We start from the raw sequence: 22,603 nt of genomic DNA on the forward strand, positions 1-22,603 counted from the left end.
GCTTCTTAGAATGCGCGAGCAGTTAAAAGATAATCAGCGCGCACAATATTTCCATTTAACGGTAAGTTGCGTTTATCTCTCAAATACTTTTTCTATCGTCAGTTGTCTGTCAATGCAAAACAAAGTTTTAGTATGTCTTAGTAGCTGATCATGACATTGCAAAACCTCCGCCTTAAAAGAATCAAAATGCGGTTACCGAGTCGCGTCAGCGGTCACCCTCATGGCTACGTAACAATGAACTTAGCGCGCGTCAGGTATTCTACAGCAAAAAAGTTGGAGATTGGAGTAGATGGTCGAAAAATACAACAAACATGATTTTGAAAATCGTTTTCAGTATTTCGATTGTCATTTTTCTAAGTTTTGCTGTGACAAGCTATTCAGGTAAGTAACCTGAGTATTTTAATCATGTAAACGCTTCGTAAAACTGCAGTCTGGTTTTGATCCGCTAGCGAATGCTGAGCTTAAATTTTGAGTTTGTGTCAAACAGATTGTAAAAAATTACTATTTCCCACTTCACGAAGTGAGCGATTCTGTTAATGATGAAAATGATGAAGAAAGCGTCTTTGTACTTAATAACTGCCTTTAAGCTTATTTTTTTTTTTTAAAAAAAATACCGTTTCCTTAATTTGTCAAGTAACTTTCGGTTTGCACAGTGTTACGCTCTTCCTTTTTTCATTGATGTTTCTAACCTTACTTTTTTTCGCTCCAGGTTACGAAAATGAACTTTTTGGTGTCAATACAGTTTTGAAGAGTGTTATGGAATACCCACTGCCTGAGGTTAGCCTTTAATTTCCGTTGTGCTTCGCAACAAAGTTAGATTAAGATAGCAGGCCTATTCTTTTACCGTCGGAAAAAAATCAAATGTAATTGGTCGCGTTATTGTGGAACTGGTTTTCTTGGAACTTAAATTAAAAAATAGTACGATTACAAATTGAATTATGTTAAATTAACAATCAATAAACCCGCTAAATATTCTGCTTGGACGGTACGGTTGAGGCGCGTGGCATGATTGCGGCCAATTTACAATAAGCGCATGACTTTGTCGTGACCATCTTGAACAAGTTGTGCTAATCATGAGTTATGGTTTAGAAAAACATGTTGTTTCGTAGCCAAGTTTATTAAAGACTTGTCCCATTAATCATTTCATCTCAGGTGAATTTTAATTCAAATGAGCTGAAATGGGTCAATGAGATGGCCTTCTTCAGGAATTCTTTGTTTTGGATTAGAATCTTAGTGATAATTTAGACGGCACAATTGAAGCTTGAAGCATTTTTGCGGAACATCTTGGGTCCGATGTAAAGGCTGTTTTTATCTTTATATGCCCGAGACACTGGCTGGAAGTTTTTCTCGCCCTCATTACATTCGATTTGTCCCAAGTACTAACCAACGGCAAACCTGCCAAGTTGATCTGACTTTAACATCATAGGCTGCCGGTGGTGACAATCGTTAGCCAGTTTTACTGAGCTTTGATTTGCCAAGAAAACAATTTATGTTGCTATCACAGGTAAATTGTCCTTTTAATATCTTGTAGGCTGTGAAGGGTTTGTGGAATCAGATAAAATTTTATCTACCTGAGATGAAATTAAACGATATCAAGAACTTTGATTATGCAAAGGTATGAGCACCAAGCGCATTTGTCCTTTTAATCCATTGAACGCAAGCCGTATTTTTCCGTGTACAGTTAAGATCAAATCATTTCAATTTAATATTGGCTTTTTCAGATAATTGATGTATCGTTTCCGTCATTCCCTTTTATTTCGCATACCAGTGCGGGATTTTTCCTCATTTTAATGGTAAGTTTAGAGTAGAAGCTTCCAGTCATCGAAAAATTTAAACCTAATCCTTTGTTAGCAGAATATTTTAAATATTCGTTTAGCCCGTAAACTTGTGTCAGCTTCCCTCCTCCTTTAGACCGAGACAAACATGTTGAAGCACATTGCAAATGTAAAAATATTTTTTTTGCAATGTATTGATGAAGTAAAACCAAGTGCATGGTTTTGCACTGTTTGCAGAGAACATCGGCAATCGATGAAAGAAAACAACTCAACAAGCAGATGAACAAAGGAAAGAAAAGCCTATCAACTAGCGAGAAAAGATAAAATCGTAGGATTGGAATACAGCCTCCGCCAGTCGAAAAACTTATTTTAAGAAACACCAGCGTCTGTAGACCAGACGATATTGTCCCGAGCTCAACACCTATTTCGCGGCAAGCCTCATCTGGTATAAATGACCACAAAGCACAAGGAACTCTTGCTGATGACTATGATATACATGAATGTTCAAAGAAAGCTTTGAAGCGAAAGAAACCTTCCTTCACCTTCAATTTCTTCATATCGTAAATGCTGCGTTAAATGCACTGTTGTTCGTGCCGCAGGAAATTTACGCATGTGTTGAACATGAGTTGGAGGTGTTCAGTGATATTAACCCATTGACTCTTGGAGATTTTCCAAAATATCACACTTTTTGCACGTTTTTGGCATTTTTTGGTCAATTTTGAGCTTAATATGCTTTAACCTGCTTAAAACACCACTTGCAACATGAAGGCGTGCCTTTCTTTTCAATGGCATCGCATTTTATGACATTTCTGCTCGGGCATGCGCAAAAGTCAACATTTTTGGATCAAGAAGGCGCCCTACCACTTTAGGCTTTTCGTTTTTTCTTTTTTTCCGCTTTTCCTTTTCCTCCTTTTCTTATCTTTTTGCTGCACTTGTTAGCCTCATAGAGGGCTTGCTCTCAGTTCAAGACTTTTGGAGAAAGCATCATCCTTGCAGGAAATTTTGATCGTGGAGAAGCAAGGGGTGGTTGGCGGAAATTCTCTTTTGAGTTTTTCACTGAAATTTCTATGCGTTTTTGTCCACATTTCAAGCTACATTAACGAAAAAACCGCGATCTAGGTATCATTTAAAAGATTATACAGCCTTCAAGTGAATTTGACTGCCAGGGCAATGGTGTGTAAAAGCAACACAGAGAAGAAGGCAAAGAGAAAAATTCACCACGTTTAATCTTACCAGCCCATATGGATGTTCCTGCACCAAATGAAAAGGCAAAAGCTCAGGCTGTTGGCTCAGGCCAAATGAAAAGGCAAAAGGGAAAGTCGTGCCACGTTCAACTCCTCAACACATGAGCACATCCCGGTCCCGGGGGCCCGTTTCTCAAAGGTCCCGATGAAAGTTTTCGCACCCGAAAAGCCATAGCAAAATCTCAAACCTTTTAGTTTAACAGAGCTGTTAAATTCTAGGTTATTTTTAATATGAACAGAGGTTTCCTTCATACAAAGTTTCAGGCCTATAGAGCTGTTAAATTCAGGCCGATACAGCTGTTAAATTCCAGGTTATTTTTAATATGAACAGAGGTTTCCCTCATGCAAAGTTTCAGGCCTATGCACTTCTCTGTTTTCAAACATGATACAGATAATTTAAAATGGCTTTGCGGGCCCGAAAAGTTTTCGAGGCTTTCGAGAAACGGACCCCCGGTCTCGGCTCGAGTTTAAGCCGAGATCAACAACAGACATCTTTAGGAGTAGTAGGACCTACTAATGTAATTGCCGATTTACAAGACATCGTATCCTATGAGACCAATGGAAAATCGTCAGCTGAGAAATCGCTTGTTGTGGGGCCAACATTCTCTCGACTAAAGCGAGCAAAGAACGGAAGAAGACTGTGAACAACAGAGGTCGTGGGACGTCGAGGTTTCCATTAACAGGGCACAGAATCCGTCGTCAAAGTCGAGAGACGTTTTTACAACGGCAGAAAACAGTTTTAGACATCCAGAGGCATTGAAAACAGACGGAGAACGATACCCAGTGACTCCTTAACCTTTATTTGGAGAGCTGACGGAAGCTAAGCAGCCACGAACACAAGTAACAGATTGAAGCAATTGAACAATTGCCATTGAAAATGACTTTTTTGTCCTTAGAGCTCTAAAAAGAGGCCGCAAGCTTAGAAGTCTGTTACAGAAGACAGTTCTTTTGGAGTGTGGGAGAATGTTATTCAGCCAAAAGAGATGACAGAAACGAATCAAGGGTTGTTTAACCCGCCACACTCTCTACAGCATGGCACATTTGGACAACCAGCGGGTGTTAAGTGGCCAGTAGCTACTGTCCGTTACTTTCATAACGTTACCAGCTAGAAGCAGAAACAATGGAAACCATCCACGAGATGGCTGATGAATGTTAGCCCGTGGAGATTCCATTCGTGAATCTAGCCGTTGCTGAGAGGCCATTTATAGCACTTACAGAGGCGTGCTTAAAGAGAAAAGTGTGATAAAAAAGACACCAGCTGCTGAATAAGCAATGATGCAACCTGTTTTGAAACCATCTATGCCAACAATGCTGCAATGTTCCACGCTATTAATCATAAGAATCAATCTTTAACGAGCATCCCAAGGAATGGGGTGTGAACTTCACAACAGCCTGAGCTTTGCAACGAGGGAACATCAAATGTCATCAGTTGCTGAGGCAAATCCCTCAGTGAATCCCTCACAAACAACAAACCAGTGCACGATGTGACAACTGCAACTGCCCCAAGTTTCTTTCTTCCCTGATGGCTTGGATTCCGAATCAAATGATAAATCCGATTATGAATATGATCTTGGACTCGGAGAGCAAGTTCTTCATATAATAGTTGCTGAATTACTGGCAGGAAAAGAATTGGTCTCTGAGTACTCATGAATTCTCGTTTTGTGTAATTAATTACCCATTTATTACTGAATTATTTTTGAAACGAGACTGAAAGCACAGGGAGACAATTGTACGTGAATTTGTCATTGATAAAACCAGTCACTCACTCTTTGATCAAAGAGTCAGTGAGTGGTTTTAGCAGTGACAATAGTAAAAAAGACAATCAATTTTGTAGACTTAACTGACATTTGTAAATATGTGCCAGAAGATATATTAGTTTCATTATCATTTAAATCAGCTTATTTAGTGTTCCTCAGTGGAAATGGCTTTCCACTGTGTTCATACAGTAAAAAGCAAACGAAATGTTTACGCTTAACCGCGTAACCCATGATAAAGAATACTGATATAGATTATATTTTAAAGCTGTTTGGACACTGAAGGAAAGGCTTGGGAAATTTTTTTCACGGTCGTTTGTTTTCAAAGAAGGCGAAGACGAAGTCTTCCACCGTCCACCCAAACCTATTTAGAAACAATACCATGTAGTAAATGCAATTTGGAAAAGATCTTGCTCAGTTGCCCGAAAATCTGAAAGACATGAAGATGTCTGTCAAAAAGTCCTATCTCTCCTTCACAACAAAAACGCATAATTTATTGGTAGAGCTTATAAATCACGTTTTATGGCTGCAAAGGCTTTTACCTGGAAAATTACTTATTTATACTGATCACAATTACCTTGAAAGCGCATTCTTCGTAAACTCGTAGTCCTGGCTCACTTTGTGTACAAGCAGGTTAAAATCTGCCTGCACTCCTTTAGCAGCGTTGAAAAGCTTCTGCGGGAACGGTGAAGGGAACAGAGTAAAGGGAATGTGTTGTGAATCTCCCTTGGAGTCTTTATAAACCATTCCATGTGCAAGACAGTAATCTCTTCCTTCTTTCTCAAGATAATTGACTTCATCTTGTGAAACCTCGTGGCCAACATATAATGGTTGGGCCATCCTTTTGGAAGAAAATTACTTGATTATAAATTCCTGAAAATTAATTATAAGAACTCTTATAATTTAACTAAACCCTGAGTTTCAATCATGCAGATTTGACAACATCGGCCTTGCCTCACTTCTAATAGTTTGCTTGAGATGGCAGCACGTTCCATCTCTTGCACTTTGATGGGTCACTCCTACCACTTTCTATCATGACACTTAACAGTAATGGTTTCATACAAGTGCTAAAATTAAAGGTGTTTTATTAGGCATGAATGTTGCTCTCTAATGGTAACTTTTTTGTCAAGAAAACGTGAGTACGACTTGTTTAAGGGGGGAGGGGGGTCCTTCTTAACTACCAATTTGTTGCTAAGAAAGATTTTTGACGGTCATTTTTTTGGAAACCAAACCTCCTAAAGACAAGATTTTTGCACAACTTTGTTCCATTGACGGGTCCATCAGGAGTATCAAATCACCGCCATATTTGACAAGTCATGTGACCGGAATAGGAAAAACCCTAAAACTGAAAGGACTTATAGATCTGAAAATTAAAATCAATGCCAACAGATAAAGAATGTCCACGTGCTTAAATGCTTTGTATGAATTTTAGGAAATTTGAATTATTATTAAAGTTATGATGTAATAAAGACTCGTATATTTTTCAGACTATCTTCAATAGCGTCCCATTCTTACATGTAAATGGTAATGGTGAGACTTGATAGATAGTGCCTGTAAAGTGTAAAAATATACAGGAACTATATATCTCTCTTGTGAGCCAAGCCATATTAGAAAAAAAAATACTCTTTACCAGTACTTAATGTGCACGCTAATCTCACGTAAAATTATATGCAATGAGGACCTTAATAATAAAACAACTTAAAGGCTTGGTAGCCCAATGTTAAGTGCTTTGCATTCTGGGTCAAGACACTCCAGGAGGCTGTTGGAAATTTTTTTGCAATGACTTGAGATAGGTGTGGTTGTGTCCCCCCTTGTCATCAGAAATTTTTACCCTGGACCCTTCTCGAATCCAGAATGTTTGATCAACACCCCCACTCCCCCCCAAAAAAAAAACAAATGATGGCAATAAAACTTATCAAGCTAAACTGAAAATATCATACAAAAATGAAGTTTAAAGTGATAATAATAATAGAGGGTAGCAAAGGGTTTATGCATGACACATGAAAAGGGCAAAAGAAAGACTGTGATGCATGAAAGTAGCTGGGAAGGACATGTGATTTGTGAATTCTGCTTTTTCAAGTACATGTGACATGTTAATTTGGTTGAAATTTGTGTGTAAAATGGGATCATGACCCCCCCCCCCCCTATTGAGTGCTGCTGACTCAGTATTCACAGAGTAGGGCCGGTCTGTGGGCATGCTCCCCCAGGAAAATTTAAATTTGCAGAATCTTGAAAATGCTATTTTAGGCACTTTTCTGGTAGACATTTTGCACTATTTCAAATGAACCCCCCTCCCTCCAACCCATAAAAATGATTGGTCCTAATCAGCTGAGCCTTTTCATCGTGGGATCAAAGTGAATGAGTAATTTATGAAGATCATAATAATCCGAAACGCCTTGTTTATTTCTGCATTAACTTTCCAGTCTTGTATAAGTGAAGATTTGAAAAAAAAAAATGTTCTGTTAATAAGTCTGAAAAAAAAAACCAAGACCATTAAATAGGCTTCAATTTAAAGAACGATAAAAAAGGTTGCATGCATGTCCTGGGCAAAACACCAATATTTTTAGCCATAATTATATGGTCTTGTTTAGGGCTGCACACAAAGAAATAGACAAATATAAATTTTATTACAGTTAACTCTCTCTTAACAGACACCTCTATAAGACGGACACCTCTGTAAGATGGACACCTGCTGTTGGTCCCGTCCCTGCCGCTTTTCAGTTATTTTTCTGCAACTAAACTCCCTATAAGACGGAAACCTCTCTAAGACAGACAGATGGAGCTGGTCTCAAAGGTGTCCGTCAGAGCGAGTTGACTGTATTAGTTTTTTGGTATCTTTTAGAGTCAGGAAAAACTTGAACCACACCTAGATTGTCAAACTGCAAGAAAACATATTAAAAGAAATCATTTCATTAGTTCTTTTCAAAGTTTCTGATGAGCATCCCTGCCCCTTCCATATAGAAGTCCCCCCCGGACATGTAAATGTGATCGTTTGGCTGTCAAGTGAATTGTCAACGTCAACGAATTGCAAGCCTAGCAAGTCATTCAAGCTTTTACTATATTGAAAATTATTCTATACAAATTAAACGTACATTTGGTTATCAGCAATGGAAACTGTCAATATTTTTATAGCACTCTTTTGTTATTTAAACTGTGAGTCGATCAGCGCCAATAATTAAACATATTATTGCATGCTTCTTTTGTTAACTGATCAAGCTTTCTCTCAGTCTGACAACAGTGGGGGGGGGGAGGGGCCAAAGGGGGGTCTGAACCTCCCGCCTCCCGTACCTTTTACTCCCGCTTCCCGTTCCTTTTACTCCTGCCTCCCGCCCCTTTCTATAGCTGTTCTCCCCTGTTTGTTCCATTCCATTGCGAAATATAATGAAAAATTAATGAGAAATTTCACTTGTTTTCTCCCGGTTCCCGCCACCTTAAGAATCCCGCTTCCCGCCCTCTCTCCTCCCGCTTCCCGCCCCTTTTCTCCCGGGCTCCTGCCCCCCCCCCCCCCCCTTCACTATACAAGCTGCAAGCTGCGGTTCTTATTTCAGTGATTTCAGAGTATTCATCATTATCAATATGAAGCTTTTCTATTGGCATGGAAATCAACAAGTTTCACAATCTTGCGAAGGCTTAAATCAATATTCACAATACAAAAAAAAAAAAATAGTAAGAATAATGACTTTTTCAAATTACCGAGATGAATCTAAGCCTCTATTTCTCTTTCTTGATATTCTTAATATATATGAGCTGAATATGTATTTGATAGCACTTTTAATGTACTCTTACTTTAACAATAGTTTACCAGAATATTTTAATAATTATATTTTTAGATTAAATAAAAGTATACATTGTCATGATACTCGATCAGCATCAAATATTTTTATAGATTACAAAAGGACAAACTATACGGAATACAGTCGAAGCTCTCTTAACGGACACTCTCGTAAGCGGACAGCTCTACTTACGGTCCCCTTGTCTGAAACCCCGTTTTAACTCCAAATTATACAAACTCTGTATTTTTACATTCTCGTAAGCGGACATTCCCGTAAGCGGCCGCGGACACTTTTAGAGATTACCGACTTAGACTTTTTCTTTGTTTTGAAGCTCCCGTAAGCGGACAGCCCAAAGAAATTTCTTTTAACTACCTCTGTATCTTGTTTTTGCAAATCAACTTCACATTGCCGTTCGTCACAATGATTTTACAGTAATATCAGTACTATATTTTAGTGTTTCTTTGTCGTCATCCACGTCCGTCCGGTTATTGTTAGCTGGGCAAGTTCCCGTAAGCGGCCATCTTTCCCCTACACCTCTAGTGGCCGCTTACGAGAACCATTCTCGTAAGCGGCCAGCTCCAGTTACGGACACTTTTTTCGCGTCCCGAGGGTGTCCGCTTACGAGAGCTTCGACTGTAGTTTAATAATAGTTAGGGGGGCACAAATTTGGAATAGTTTGCCGGAAAATCTAAAAAATTCCAAAACATATAATTCTTTTAAGAAAAGCATAAAAGCTTGTGTACAAAATCAAAACACTTTATTATGTTAGATTCAGAATGTAGTCATATTATTACTAAAACAGACCCGTGTAACTTTTATATTTAAAATGATCATCCATCTGCTGTTGTAATTAGTAAGAACTTATATAAATGTAACGAGGGGATCTTCCTAGAAAAGCTCAATAGAGCTTGCTAAGATCTCCTGCCATTGTATAAAAAATAATAATAATAATAATAATAAAAAGGCCAAATGGTCGCCTCTATACTAGAGCAGACGAAATACAAATATTATGTTTTTTAAAGTTACGGAAAGCGAACTACTAAAACGAAATGGCATTTGGAAAGAAAAACAAAAAGAAAACATTCGCAAAAGTAAATCACAGCTTCAACTTACGTGGTTACCAGGGTAATATCGACAAATTTCGTCTTCAACGCTCTTGGTTGATCGTCAGATCTCACTTGAATTGTGTCGTGACCGTCGTGACTGCAAAACTGACAGTTTTTGGGTTTGTTTAGTTTGTGTGTGAACTATGCCCATATTTGGCGAACGTTAGCATGGCTTCGCGTGACATTTATCGGCGATCACTATGCGGATATTAACGAGCAGTTTGGTTCGCTACACCCCCGGGGCTACAACACTAACTGAAGGGCTCACTTTATTGACTTCATCTTCAACTTGAAATTTCAGTGCTAATATAACAAATAAATGAAACAACAACAACAACAACAACAAAAAATTCGTGTAGTTCAACAATGAAAGCAAATCGATTAGCTTTTCTTGGTATGGCTAAAACCATTCAAGCTAAGATTTGATGCTGTGCTTAGCCTAATAAATTATCAACTGATTGATTTTTTCATAGAAGGATCACACGCGCGGTGCAGGAAAGATGGTCTTTTCGTGTAGACCATGGGGACAAGTTGTGTCGTTATTCTAAGACCACCACGTGACCAAAAGAAACCCCTCCTCCCCCGAGGCTGCGATTATTTTGGTCAGCACTTTACACGCGCAGTAAGTCCCAATACCGCATGCTGAACCTCGTCGCAAAGTAATGCAGAAAATGTAGCCACTGCAGTGTGATATCTAAACAACAATGCCGTTTTTTGGCGTCCCGCCCGGGCCATGTCTCGGTGATTTTCCGCGTTTTGAAACGTTATTAAACACTTCCACCAAAATAAGGAATTACACAAAAAAATATCCACTGTACTTACAAGGGGAAAGGGGTGGGGCGTTGAGGAGGTTCCGTCCGAAATGTTTGCGAGGATGTCCCGGGTACGCCGACCGGTTCATAACCGAAATCAGGACTGAAATCTATGCCCTATTTGATACTCAAAATGCCAGTCAAGACTTTTATTACTGCCTTATAATATCAAGAGAAATAAATCAGCATACAGTCTTGTAAACGACGCACCCAGGGAAAATCCAAGGCTAAAAAAGCTCTAAATGCAAGCTACGTTGACTACAAGGAAAACCTCTTATTCATAATCTTTATTTATTTTTTATAGCAATACCTGCCATACACGATTGGTGGCTATAAAGGTTACCTGTCCTGTCAAAACCAGTAAATCTACTCCTTAGTGACATGTTACTTGATAAGGTGTGGCACGCAGACGTTTGTAGTAAGCCTACATTGTAGCGAATTAAGGATTTGACAATTTCCACGGAAAAACACGTTTGAAAAGATCCGGCCTGGAAAAAGACATATGTTGAAAAGGTAAATCCTTCTGTGACCCCAAAGGAACGTTTGACAACGTACAAATCAGTCGATATTAAAGATGCGAATTTTTGAGAAATTTTTCGACCATGGAGACGTTTGAACTAGTCCATGATGGCGCGTTTGTGCTTGAACACAAATATATCAGATTTCAAATGTTTGATTAATTTTTCGAGGAGAGAAAGAGTAGAATTTTATTGTTTAAAAAAATGTCAGCTTCAGTTTAGAGGAATTGCGGGTTGCAACTTTCAAAGTTGCAAATTTTAATTAGATCCTATCGGTTAAAAGGCCAAACCCCTAATATAGCTATTGGAAAGCATACAGCTATTGTTATTCGATTAAACTAAATCATTATTTTCAACGACATTAGTAACAATTTAAGAACTTACAACGATAAAAACGCATTCAACTAGTTTATTTATGCGCAACTGTAACACCGTCGTAATTACTACTCATTAAAAACTTGGTAATTTTTCATATTACGGTTAATGTGCAATGAATGGAGAAAAGAGATCACCTGTTACCTGGTTTTAAGGCGTGGGATTTCGTATGTAGTTCTTCAATGCTGAAACTTTTTTCCGAAGTTGTCGCTCACTGATAACACAGACTGCAAAGTTGCCGCAAGGCGTGGTTGAGATACAGTTCAGAGCCAAAGATCTGATCTCGAGGTGTAACGAAGCGTGAGATGATAATATTTCCCTTGGGGTGGAGCGCTAATCATAAAAGCTGCCGATATTTAACAATGTACCGGTTATCTCAAGGATATTCGCGCATGGTCCAAGAGTTAGAATAGCCAAATAAGGTCGCTAATAAATTATTACAGGTTGGTAAAAAAAAGTCGAATTACAACTGGACGGCAAACGACGACCCTATTCAAACTCACAATAAACACGCAAAAGGCACTCAAGAAAAGTTGGCATTAATCCTAATCGTATTTTCTAACCAAGTTGTTATGGAGCATTCACGTATTTCTTAACAAAAGTTCGGGGAAAATTGAGAAAATATCGCAATCGCTGTAATCGTAACACTAGCTGTATACAATGTAGTTGTTAAAAAACTACGTCTGGAAACCAAACAAACATCAGGTTGAAAGGGCGTGGAACGAAACATCAAGAGAATTTGAACTGGATGCAAGTTTAACTGAGCTGCTATTGGCCAAAAGCCATTTATGGCAAGTGTCCATTTAAAGCTGTAAGCGAATGAGTCAGATCACCAGCAGACAAAGTGAAAATTATAAAAACACAAACAAAAACTGACAGTCAGGAAAATCACTGACAAAGTGTTTATTAATTCGAAAATTAAAAAGCGTTGTTTGCTTAATCGTTGGTGTTTTATCGTCGGCGACTTTTGGCAAACCCTGAAAAAAATTACAAAAAAATTCACCAGTTAATGAAAACTTTTTTTAAACCCACAGGGTGACTAGACAAGCTAGATGACTTATAGCTAACTTCAATCGCTGTAGCATGAATTGGCAAGGTTTGAAAGGCTAATCCCTGCCAATGGGCATAGTCAGACGAAAAACATTAAGGTATATGTCTTGCCAAAGGAACATGTCAGGATAAGGATTACAAAGGGACCGAGTATCAGCTAAATGACATCGCAGATTTGACTTTTGAGAAATATAATAAACGCCCACTTTTAAATAACCGCCGCCCCTGAGGTGTAAAGTTTGTATTAAAAAACTTCGTGTCTTGTTTGTTTTGTTGACGTTGTAATGTTACAGTTAAAGTGAAATAAACGCCTCATATCTGTTTAACGCTCCCCCCCCCCCCCCCCGCCCCCCATTATGTTTCAAAAGTTGAACTGCACAACATACATTTTTACCTATACGGCGGCCATTTGTTTCATAATTTATAGCATATTCTGGGATGCCGGGGGCACATTGATTTGCCTGGAAATAGAAATCAAAATGGCCGCCGTATCAGTATAAAGGTCTATTTACCTTTCTTCTTTTTTGCACTTCCAAACTTCTTCTTCCACTACGAAAAAAAATAAACATATATTAAACTTATGAAAACTTGCCGCACAGTATTCTAATTCTGAACTCAACTTGATATAAACCCAGTCACCCTCCTCAAAAGTAAGTTCCCCTCTTAAGAAAAAAAAGAACCAGATGTTATTATTTGATACGCTACCTTAGACTTTGACTTCTTACTGCTTGAGCTGTAAGAGACAATTAAACAAGTGCATTTAGACAAGAGCAGACAAGAGTGGGAAACACAGGTTTATAAATGGGTACCAGTACATTTAATGCTGGAGGGTAACCCTGTGATGGATAGCATCTCTTCTAGGGAGAAATAAAAAAAAACTCCTACTAGTGCATCATGCTACAGAAACCAGGTAAAGCTCCGGCGCCATGAACCACTGATCCCAACGAAGACTTAAGACAAATCAAGTTGAAACTTTAAAAGAGTGCTTTCATTAAATGTATTGCATATTTCCATTACGGCAAGAGCACTTGCTCATTAAAAACGATTTTGTGGTAGAGGTACCATAGAGAACATGACATCAAACAACAAACAGGAAAGGATTACCAAAATCAAATTACCTGGATTTTGCCGAGTATTCACCACTCTATAAAACAATAAAGCAAACAGCAATAAGTAAACAAAACAGCAAGATCACTGAAAAATCGAGCTTAAGCTATTAAAAGGTTTTATAATGGGGCTCAAAACTGGTATAATTATTTATTATGGTATTTAAAGCACAATATTAGTACACAGTACACAGGAGGGAATTTTAAGCATCAGTTCAATTATTCTACCAGGCAGTTGTTGTACTGTAGTATGTAAACTGTGTAATGTTATCAGTTAAGCTTACTAACCCTGTCACCTTCTTCAGTATTGAGCACAGACAAGTCAGCGAATGACGTCAGTTCATTCATGCCTGATTGAGCCCGCTCAGATATCTGGGAAATCAATCACACAAAAATCAACCATTCATCAACTTAAAAACAATGTGAGCGACAACTTTCTCACAACAATGTGCAACATTAACCAGTTAAACTCATCGCCAATAGATGAGGTTGGGGAAGGTGTCTATGATAGTGGGTGGTGGTTCCATAGCGATACAAACAGGCTTAAGCAGGGCACACAGGTATCCATAGCAACTCTGAGAGCGGCAACCACCCACCAGACACCGTCACACTGACCAAGTCAGTGGAAATACTTAATATCAACCCTAAATTTACCAAATCCACCAATGAGGGAGGGAGGGAAAGGGAGAAACCAGCAACTCACAAGCACATTTCGGAGCTAGAAACAAATTGCACAACCATACGCAGCTGGAACACACAATACGTGTAAAATGGGAAAACCCTGTATGTGACATCATAGTGCATGGTCTATTGATTGCCGCTGACCAGAATTGGCTCGACTTTAACTTAGCCTAAATTACATTCAGCCACATTTAAAACAGGTTTGACAGGAAATACTGACAGTGTGGCTTAGTGCAGTTTACAATATGAGTGAATTTTAGAAAACACACCTTTTTCTTTTTCTTAGCTGGCAGTCGAAGAAGATTTTCTTCTTCATATCTACAATTGAAAAGCAAATTGTTAATGTACAACCATTTAAATATATATATTTCGTAGCAATCAAACCTTATCTAGTATCTTGTATAGTTGGCAGAATTATTGCATTTGTGTTTCAGATCTGTCTAATAACCATGTGATCTCCAGTAATATTGATTTGAAGCTCAAAATAAAATCAAACAAATTAAAAAGCACAAAATGCGTACCTTGTTCGTTCTTCCTCTTCTTCCTTTTCCTTCTGTTTTTTCCATCGTGACACTGTTTCGTCCTAAAAGAAATTACCAATGTTTAATTAAAACGGATAGCTAGCAATGTATTGAACCAAGTTTACACAGTTTTAAATTCTCAAAGATACATACCCGAATTTCTTGTGGCGCATCACCATATTCATCTAAAAACAGAACAAACCACTAAGCTGTCAATAGTCAAATTACTTCAATCAAGCAGCAATACAGGAATCTTTTGGTGAGCAGTGAAAAATTTCTCAATGTGTTTGAATTGGTCAAAGAGACTGGGGAAAACTTGAGCAAATCAAAGGGTACACTAACTGTGTGATCCAAATACTCGAGCGAATTCAATGATACATGTACATTGTGTGATCCAAGAAACAAAAAACGAAAGGAAAAAGCTACCAGTGTGGCAGGCCACAACTGCATTGCACAGACATGTACAGTCAACTCTCGCCTTGCGGACACCCCGCTATTGCGGACGCTCGCTATTACGGACAAAAACCAGATCCCCGGCGAATAAGGTTTGACTGGAAATGACTCCCGTTATTACGGACTCTCGCTATTACGGACACTAAACGACGCCCCGAGCGTGTCCGCTTTAACGAGAGTTGACTGTACATATATTTCAGGCATGCCAGCAGGTTTAGATTATACAGTATGTGTACAAGATAATCATAACACAAAGTCTATAAGTAACTTTTTGAAATAAAAATTAGATGAAGAATATAATTAAAAGTAGATTTAAGAAAAGCAAGGATAATTATGATCAATATTAAAGTTAGAAGTTGTGTATTGTCATTATATATAGGTTAATATTGTTTAAAATAAATAGCTACCAGTAAAATTAATAAAACAAATTCAGAAGTTGTCATCATGTCACCTCTTAAATCATGTAACAGTGAACTTGTCAGCACTCTTTTTCTGGCTCTTTCCTCGTCTCTCTCTTTTCTAGTCTTCTTATCATCATCCTCATCTGGAAAGATTTCCAGCAAAATACATTCACAGCATGTTCAAAATAAACTGTTAACATACAGACTGCATGCAAATTTTGAGGGCACTTCCTAGTAGATATTTCCAGCTACTTGTACTTGGAGTACAAGTGACACCAACTGAAGTAATCAAATGACAACATTCAGTACACTACTAGCATCCCCTCCCTGCACCAAGATTCGTTTGGTAAGTCACACAATCTTGAAGAATTGTGCCATTTTAGCCAAAAGAATGTCTGTATTTTTATTTCAAAATCTTAAAGACCTGTACTTAAAATGTGCATCTAGTGAGCTTTGTAAAAATTGTTGTTAGAATTACTTCTCTGTACACCAACTGTACAGAGTGTCAAATGTATCCATTTTTGCTATCAGGGGAATTGTTGAGTCATTGAGTGCACTAATACATGTACAATGTACACAGGTTAATAAGTTGTAGCAAATAATAATTGTGACACTTTGAAATATTTATAATTTTCATTCAAATAATTAATGATTTCAAGAGCTTACCATAAGGGACAGCAGCTACCTTAGGAGGTACATAAACTTTGGATTTCTTAGGAGCATCTTCATCACTGCTTTCAAACTCTTCATCATCAAGCTGATATTCGCAAAATGTTGAAAATTAAAATCAATATTCATTTAATCACTACTGAATGTACACAGTGTCTGTGACTCTCTTTCTGCAGTAGAAGTGATCTCCCACATTTCTTATGTTACTAGTTACACAAAGTTGTTATTTATCATAAGTTTAATGTACATGATCATGCATATTCCTACAACTTCGTCAGATCTCTGCTTGCAGGCAACATATTGGTGAAAGGAGAAAATAATTTGTTTAAATCACATTTCGAATAACAAAATGTTTTGTGAAGCATTTGAGAAGAAAAATTAGCGATTAGAAACTGGAACGAAACTCGATTGCTTAATTGCTCAATTTACAAAACGCTCTTTATCAGAAACACAAACCGAAACTTAACACGCAATCAAATTCTGTCAGACTGCTAAACTGTTTATAACATAAAATTGACTATGCTAATAGATTATCACACCCTTAATATTTTCACTCCATTCTTCGATCACTATATAAGCTTCAACTTTTTATTCTAATTTAATGTCATTCCATTTTCTTATCGTTAATTTTTATCTCAAATGTCAAATCACATTCAGGAGTAAAACAAGGTGGTGTTTAGCCTACAAATGTAATGTTTCTTTATTAAAACACTTGCAAATAATTATGTTCTTTCCATAATGGTTCATCACAACACTACTAGTATTGCCACTTGGGAATTGTAATGGATGTGTTGTGGTTTAATTTTATCCTTGGTTTAAATTTTTTCAAACCAGTTTGATTTTTATTTTCCTTTGTTTTAGACTATGATAATGAATATGAGACAATGAAAAATAAAAATCAAACTGGTTTGAAAAATTTTGAACCAAAGATAAAATTAAACCACAACAACTATCTTCGTTTATTTTTGCGTTTTTATTACTTGTTTGTTGTTTTTCTATGTTAGAAAACTATTATTTTGAGGTTTCCTTCAATTTTAAAGTAAAAATTACTTAAAATATCATGACGTTGCTTCTTTAACTCAATTTGTCCATTTTTTCAAAGTCAGCTTACTTACTTACTTACATCAAATTTGTGCTTTAGTCTTGATCATAATAAATTACATTGAACCTCCCGTAATTGACCACCTGAAATGTCCAGCCGATGTGGTCACTTGTGAGAGGTCAGACCTTCCACGGGGGTTTTTATTTTGTGTCATAGCCCATAGTCATTTCAGAGGCTAAATCCATGCACGAATGTATAGATCTGTTAATACAAATACACTTTATTCAAGAACATAACTTGTGATTTCGAATAAATTTCAGTACATAGTTTTGACTGACGAAGATTGAGACAGATTAATAACAACAAACTTGAAAAAACTGGCAAGTATTTTCAAGTTGCGTTGTCTGTGACTGTATTTTTTTTATCCCCGGTTTTTTCGGTTTTTTGTATGGATTACAAACGGGGGGAGCCGGGGGGCCGCGGTAGTTCCTTAACACTGCATAAAAAGATACCTTTGTCACCATGTTGTCAGGATTGGGTTTAAACCTCAGAGGATCAATTTCTGCACCTTCAGGACAAATAAATAGAAAATAAATCAATCAATCAATCAATATTAAATTAATCAATAAATGTACAGGCTTAAGAGTATCAATTTTTTAAAAAATTATGAAATTTACAGTGTCCGGTGTGTCTGTAATTACTTGTGACAATGCATAACTAGTCAGTTCAGACAATCCTGCTTTTTGTATAATTTGCTTGCATATTGCCTTGTTAAAACAAAACATTATGTAGTTTACTATGTAATGTATACAGAACAATGTACCTGGAGTTGAAGGTAAACATTGTACTGACATGAGTGAAGACAGTCATTAGTTAAAAGTTTAGTGTGTGATTCAAGACAACTATTCAACAGTACTTTCATGTGGTCTGTTTGTAACTTCTAAAGTATTCCGCAAGGCAATTAATGAACTTTTGGATATTTATTTATTTATCATTTTGCACCTTGAGCACTTGTGCCAAGAGGAAATCAAAGAGCTCTTCAAGCCATGACTGAATTTTTTTGCCAAGTTTAAAAGTTTAGTTTCCATTCCTTGAAAATTTATGAGCAGCAGGTGATTCAAACATTTCTTTGATGCACATGATAACAGATAAACGGCGGAATGTCTATTACATTAAGATATTTTTGTCTTACATGACTAAGTATGTTTGATTAACACACTCGTGTAGGCATCTGACTGGGAGGTTTGAGGTTGCGAGTTCGAATCCCAGAGGAGAGAGTTTTTTTCTTTTTTTCCTTTTTTCTTTCTTTTTTTAACCCATAACACTAAAATGGTTTGTTTATTATATCGCTCCGTAGGTATGCATTGCAGAATAATTTACATGTAGGCAGCGGTTAAGTAATAACGCTGTAAAAAAATATAACAGAACATATAGACTGATTCAGGTACAAATGTAATTGTGCTGTTTCATCTGAAAAGCTTTTCCTTTTCTTGGGAACAAGCAGCCACGCGCTCTGGTTTCTGGTTTGAAGCTTATGTGAAAGCCGATTTAGTTTTCGAATGCTCCTACATGTACTACATGTACACTAGCTCGACAGATATATGTGAAAGAGATCAATCGTTACATTGCTTTTGCAGCTCTCAATTTCCACTTTTTCGGCGGTCGAATACTTTCCACACATAATTGTTAGCCATATTTTGTTTCTTTGCTTCTTGTTTTTCTTGTAAACCCCTTTAAATTTGAAGAGGGTGCCTTATTACGGCTGCCTTGCTACACTCTTTCTTCTAGTATATCTGCTGGTCAGTGGAGTTGCAATGAGAAGTCTACAGATGATGGACCAACCAACCATTGGGCTAGCTACAAAACTTCCTGAATAAAATAGTCAGTGGTAAAAAGGAAAATGCAAGTCGCTTCAGTGTTCTGTTAGTACCAGTAACTCACTTGACCAGGAGGAAAAACTTTCTTACTAAGTTAGGTTCACAATGCTATTTCCTTGGTTTCTTTACAGGTACTTAAAATACAAATGAAACAGTTTACCTGATATCATTCCTGTTGTGGCAGCCTTAATCATTTTATCAATCTGATACTTCATTTTTTGGTCAATGGGTCTCAGTTTCTCCAAAACCTACATAAGTTTTTATTGAGGAAATCAAGAAAAAGCATAATTTATTATTTATTATATACATGTATTGTTAAAGTTTACAATTCTTGGTTTGTTTGCCTCAAGATGAATGACTCCAACAGTATGTTTGGTTTTTTTACAGTCAGGCAAAGTTAACCTCAAGCTAATGCTACATGTATTCTGCAGTTTGTTATGACACATACATGACTTACAAGGTGAGGACTCATTCATGTACTATACTTCATAATATTATACAGTTTGCTGTACATAAAGATACATGTAGTTTCTCATTTTGATATGCTTTATTTGCTTGCAGATCTAAATGTGGATCTTTTTGTCACACACCATTGTCCTTAAAGAAATATTGGTTATTAGTATAATTCAATACTGATTGGTCAAGAAGCTCAGACTCTGACGCAATATTCACCATGCTAGGCAGTGAATATAGCAACTCAAGGTTTGGCTACTAAGCCATGCCATGTTTGCCATCCAGGCTAGTGAACATGGCGGCATTTGCTGAATTAACATTTCTCTCATTTAAAAAGAAATCACTCAAAGTTCTGGATAATTATTCAAAACATTGGGAATTTTGCAAATTAACTACCAAGGCGTTTGGGCTGAAAATATTTTCAAGAGATGGTTTTCTAGGCATTAGAATTGATCGTAAACACGGTGGTTTTGGAGATCTCATGTGGCCATGTACTCAGTCAGATCGACTGGCAAAACATTGTTTAGTTCTCTTCTCACTGGAGCTACTCATTTCGAGAGGATTCACACATTCAATTGCTCGGAAGTCACCAACGATTAAACAAATTAGGGTACCAGATAACATTCTATCTTTTTCGTAGTGTTTGTTTTGTTCAGTTTTATTGCTAAAACTTGAGTGTAAATTACAATTTCAATCTAAAAACTGGTTTACATGATCACCTCTGAAAATTATACTAAAACAATTATTCGCCTCAGACTCACTGATTTTTGTTCAATTATCACTTCGCTTTTTTACACGGGTGGCACCGCCAAATTCAATGCACCTTGTACAAAGGTCATCTTTGGTGAGGAGTAACACTTCTGCTAAACAATAAAAACAAAATATAATGGCAGATACTCACAGTGCGCACTTCAACTAGTCTTTCCACAGCCGGATCCTCTTGCCATGATTGTCCATCAGTTTTCGTTAACAAGTAGTACGTGAGATCAATAACATAGCTGCAATAAAAAATATGAATAACAGAATAATACAAAGTTCTGCATGTTAGTACATTGTACAAGTTATACCAATTCTGTAAATGAGTAAATCTTAAACTTCAGTTATGTACTGTAGTTAAAAACTGATTATTTAGTGAAATATGAATTTTCCGAACACAAAGAATTATTGTACAGTCATGTATCTACAATGTACAGTCATTATTGTACATGTACCTTCAGTCCTGTACTTACCTAAGAAGCAGATGAAACTTCAGCTCTAAAAAACTAACACCCTGAAAGAAACAGCAGGTTTTTAACTTCTTTTACTTTCAGTTGTGTAAATTAAAAATTTAAGAATATCTTGGGACTGGTTAAAGCTCGAAAGAGGGGGTAGCAAAGGGGTGGTGGTCATTCCGTTTCATGCACAAATTTTAACCAAATTCACGTGTTACGTATACTTACAACAGCAAAATTCACGAATCACGTGTCTTTTCTAGCTATTTTCAGGCGTCACGGTCAAATTTTCACCCTATTTTCACGCGTCACGGTCTAATTTTTGCCCTTTTCACATGTCACGCATAAACCCTTTTCTCAAGATAAATGTATCCAATCCAGTCCCCAGTCTCTGTCTCTGCTGACTTTGAATTCATCAGAGATGCTCATATGAAGCACATGTATGAAGTAATTCACTTTATTTGGAATGTCAGTGTTAACAATACCTACATGAAGCACACACAGACCTTTTTTGTTGCTAATGATCCACTTGAAATTTTCTTCATCAAACTCTCTACATGTTGATCAATGTCTGAAACCTTTGATGATTCAAACAAAAATAATTATTATATTCGTCAATTTTGCAATGCATGTTAAATATTAGCATACAGTTTTGTAGAACTTAACAGTACAATACGAATACCCTACCACTTCAATTAAGCTAATTAAGGACTCAAGACTGAAAAGATGGCTTTTCGTAGGCAGTTAGCTAGAGAACTTTTCCTCCTCGATATTTCTTTTTATTATTCCCAATTACGCCTTTTGACTACCGAGCCAAATGAGCCACCAAATATATCCGTCTTCAAAAGTAGCCCTGAATTCTGTAGTTTAGCCAAAAGTTATAAATTTGTCACGTGCATTTTCCATTCATTAGTTTTACTGTTTCTTACCTTCTCCCCCATCTCTCTCATGGTTGATATTACTTCCGGTAAATCTTTTGCTATTACCTGAAGAAAATATAATAGACTGCATCAAAATTTACGCTTCTTACCAGAGATTCAAGTACTCAGAAGCACGAGGAGTGAAGTCAGAGACGCACCGTTTCCGCCGCCATCTTGAAATGTACGACGAAGCCGCGATTCCAAACGACAGCGGCGTTTCTGTAATACGGGACTAGCGGGGTGTAAGCCATAATCGAATATCCCGCCGTCACCCAAGGCGCTGGAGCAAGTCGTGGCCCCGTTTGTTTGTTGTCCCATTTAAGACCACTTGATGTTACGGTCTGTCGGGTCTTTGTTCAGGATCTGGTACGGTCCGTTCTCGATCAGGGTAGACATCTTAGTGCGCTAGGTATCAGCATCCATGACTACGCTAGCACGTCCTTTGTCGGCTGGGAGAACCATGATGGACTCGTCCTCCTTTAGGCTTTTAAGCGCGTCACGCATTTCCTCCGTGATGTTAGGCTCTGGTGGTTCAGCCTGTTGAAGGATACTGTTGACAGTTCTTCTGACCGTGTCTGCTTGTTCGGCGTTTAGTTGTCTTATAGCTGATTCGACACTGGCGATAATCTCCTTGGCAGGGACGTTCGCAGGAGTTACGGCGAAGTTCAATCCTTTAGTGCAGCAGGGCTTTCTCGGCGTCGTTGAGGGTCCTAGAAGATAAATTAATAACCCAGTTAGTTTTGTCCAGGTACGATGTATCAGCTGGGGATACAGCCGCCTGTTTTTCGTGCAAAAGGTTTTCACACTTCTGCTTTTGTCTGTCTTTGCTGGTATTAAAGACTCGCTGGGTGTTGATCTTGAT

General features: G+C 37.6%; 3 protein-coding genes across 9 annotated transcripts in view; 1 reads left to right on the forward strand and 2 right to left on the reverse strand.

The window, feature by feature from the left end:
* LOC144649964 (glutathione synthetase-like) overlaps window positions 1-12,204 on the reverse strand; it is a 93,710-nt gene extending 81,506 nt beyond the window's left edge. For 2 of the 3 annotated variants that reach the window (XM_078509569.1, XM_078509570.1), the window contains exons 1-2: window positions 9,660-10,206; window positions 5,351-5,614 (exon numbers count right to left, since the gene is read on the reverse strand). In XM_078509569.1, the coding sequence (XP_078365695.1) occupies window positions 5,351-5,613 (263 nt within the window). In that variant the 5' untranslated portion in view covers window position 5,614; window positions 9,660-10,206. Of the gene's footprint in view, window positions 1-5,350; window positions 5,615-9,659; window positions 10,207-11,501 lie in introns of those variants that run through there. The other variant, XM_078509568.1, reaches the window with a different exon arrangement.
* Window positions 265-12,529, forward strand: LOC144650004 (uncharacterized). Of its 4 annotated transcripts, none has more exons than XM_078509639.1 (5): window positions 265-381; window positions 710-777; window positions 1,532-1,615; window positions 1,722-1,793; window positions 12,392-12,529. In XM_078509639.1, the coding sequence occupies exons 1-5, from the start codon at window positions 312-314 to the stop codon at window positions 12,398-12,400; spliced, it is 303 nt and encodes a 100-aa protein (XP_078365765.1). In that variant the 5' UTR covers window positions 265-311; the 3' UTR covers window positions 12,401-12,529. The 4 variants fall into 4 exon arrangements, with proteins under 4 accessions (XP_078365765.1, XP_078365764.1, XP_078365763.1 ...); XM_078509638.1 differs by lacking the exon at window positions 12,392-12,529 and adding an exon at window positions 10,126-10,254; XM_078509637.1 differs by lacking the exon at window positions 12,392-12,529 and adding an exon at window positions 2,013-2,291.
* Window positions 12,231-22,007, reverse strand: LOC144649974 (neuroguidin-A-like). 2 transcript variants are annotated; one of them, XM_078509591.1, is made up of 17 exons: window positions 21,900-22,007; window positions 21,751-21,807; window positions 21,328-21,399; window positions 20,840-20,880; window positions 20,512-20,608; window positions 19,318-19,405; window positions 17,793-17,848; window positions 16,236-16,326; window positions 15,620-15,712; window positions 14,869-14,900; window positions 14,716-14,777; window positions 14,464-14,512; window positions 13,802-13,885; window positions 13,526-13,551; window positions 13,113-13,140; window positions 12,920-12,956; window positions 12,231-12,334 (listed from the first exon to the last, which is right to left on the reverse strand). In XM_078509591.1, exons 1-17 carry the CDS (start codon window positions 21,990-21,992, stop codon window positions 12,309-12,311), a joined length of 1,032 nt encoding a protein of 343 aa, XP_078365717.1. In that variant the 5' UTR covers window positions 21,993-22,007; the 3' UTR covers window positions 12,231-12,308. The 2 variants fall into 2 exon arrangements, with proteins under 2 accessions (XP_078365717.1, XP_078365718.1); XM_078509592.1 differs by lacking the exon at window positions 21,751-21,807 and having other exon boundaries at window positions 21,852-21,909.
* Between the last annotated feature and the right edge of the window lie 596 nt (window positions 22,008-22,603).

Source organism: Oculina patagonica, chromosome 4 (assembly GCF_052425735.1).
Source record: "Oculina patagonica isolate OP01 chromosome 4, crgOcupat, whole genome shotgun sequence".
NCBI lineage: Eukaryota > Metazoa > Cnidaria > Anthozoa > Scleractinia > Oculinidae > Oculina > Oculina patagonica.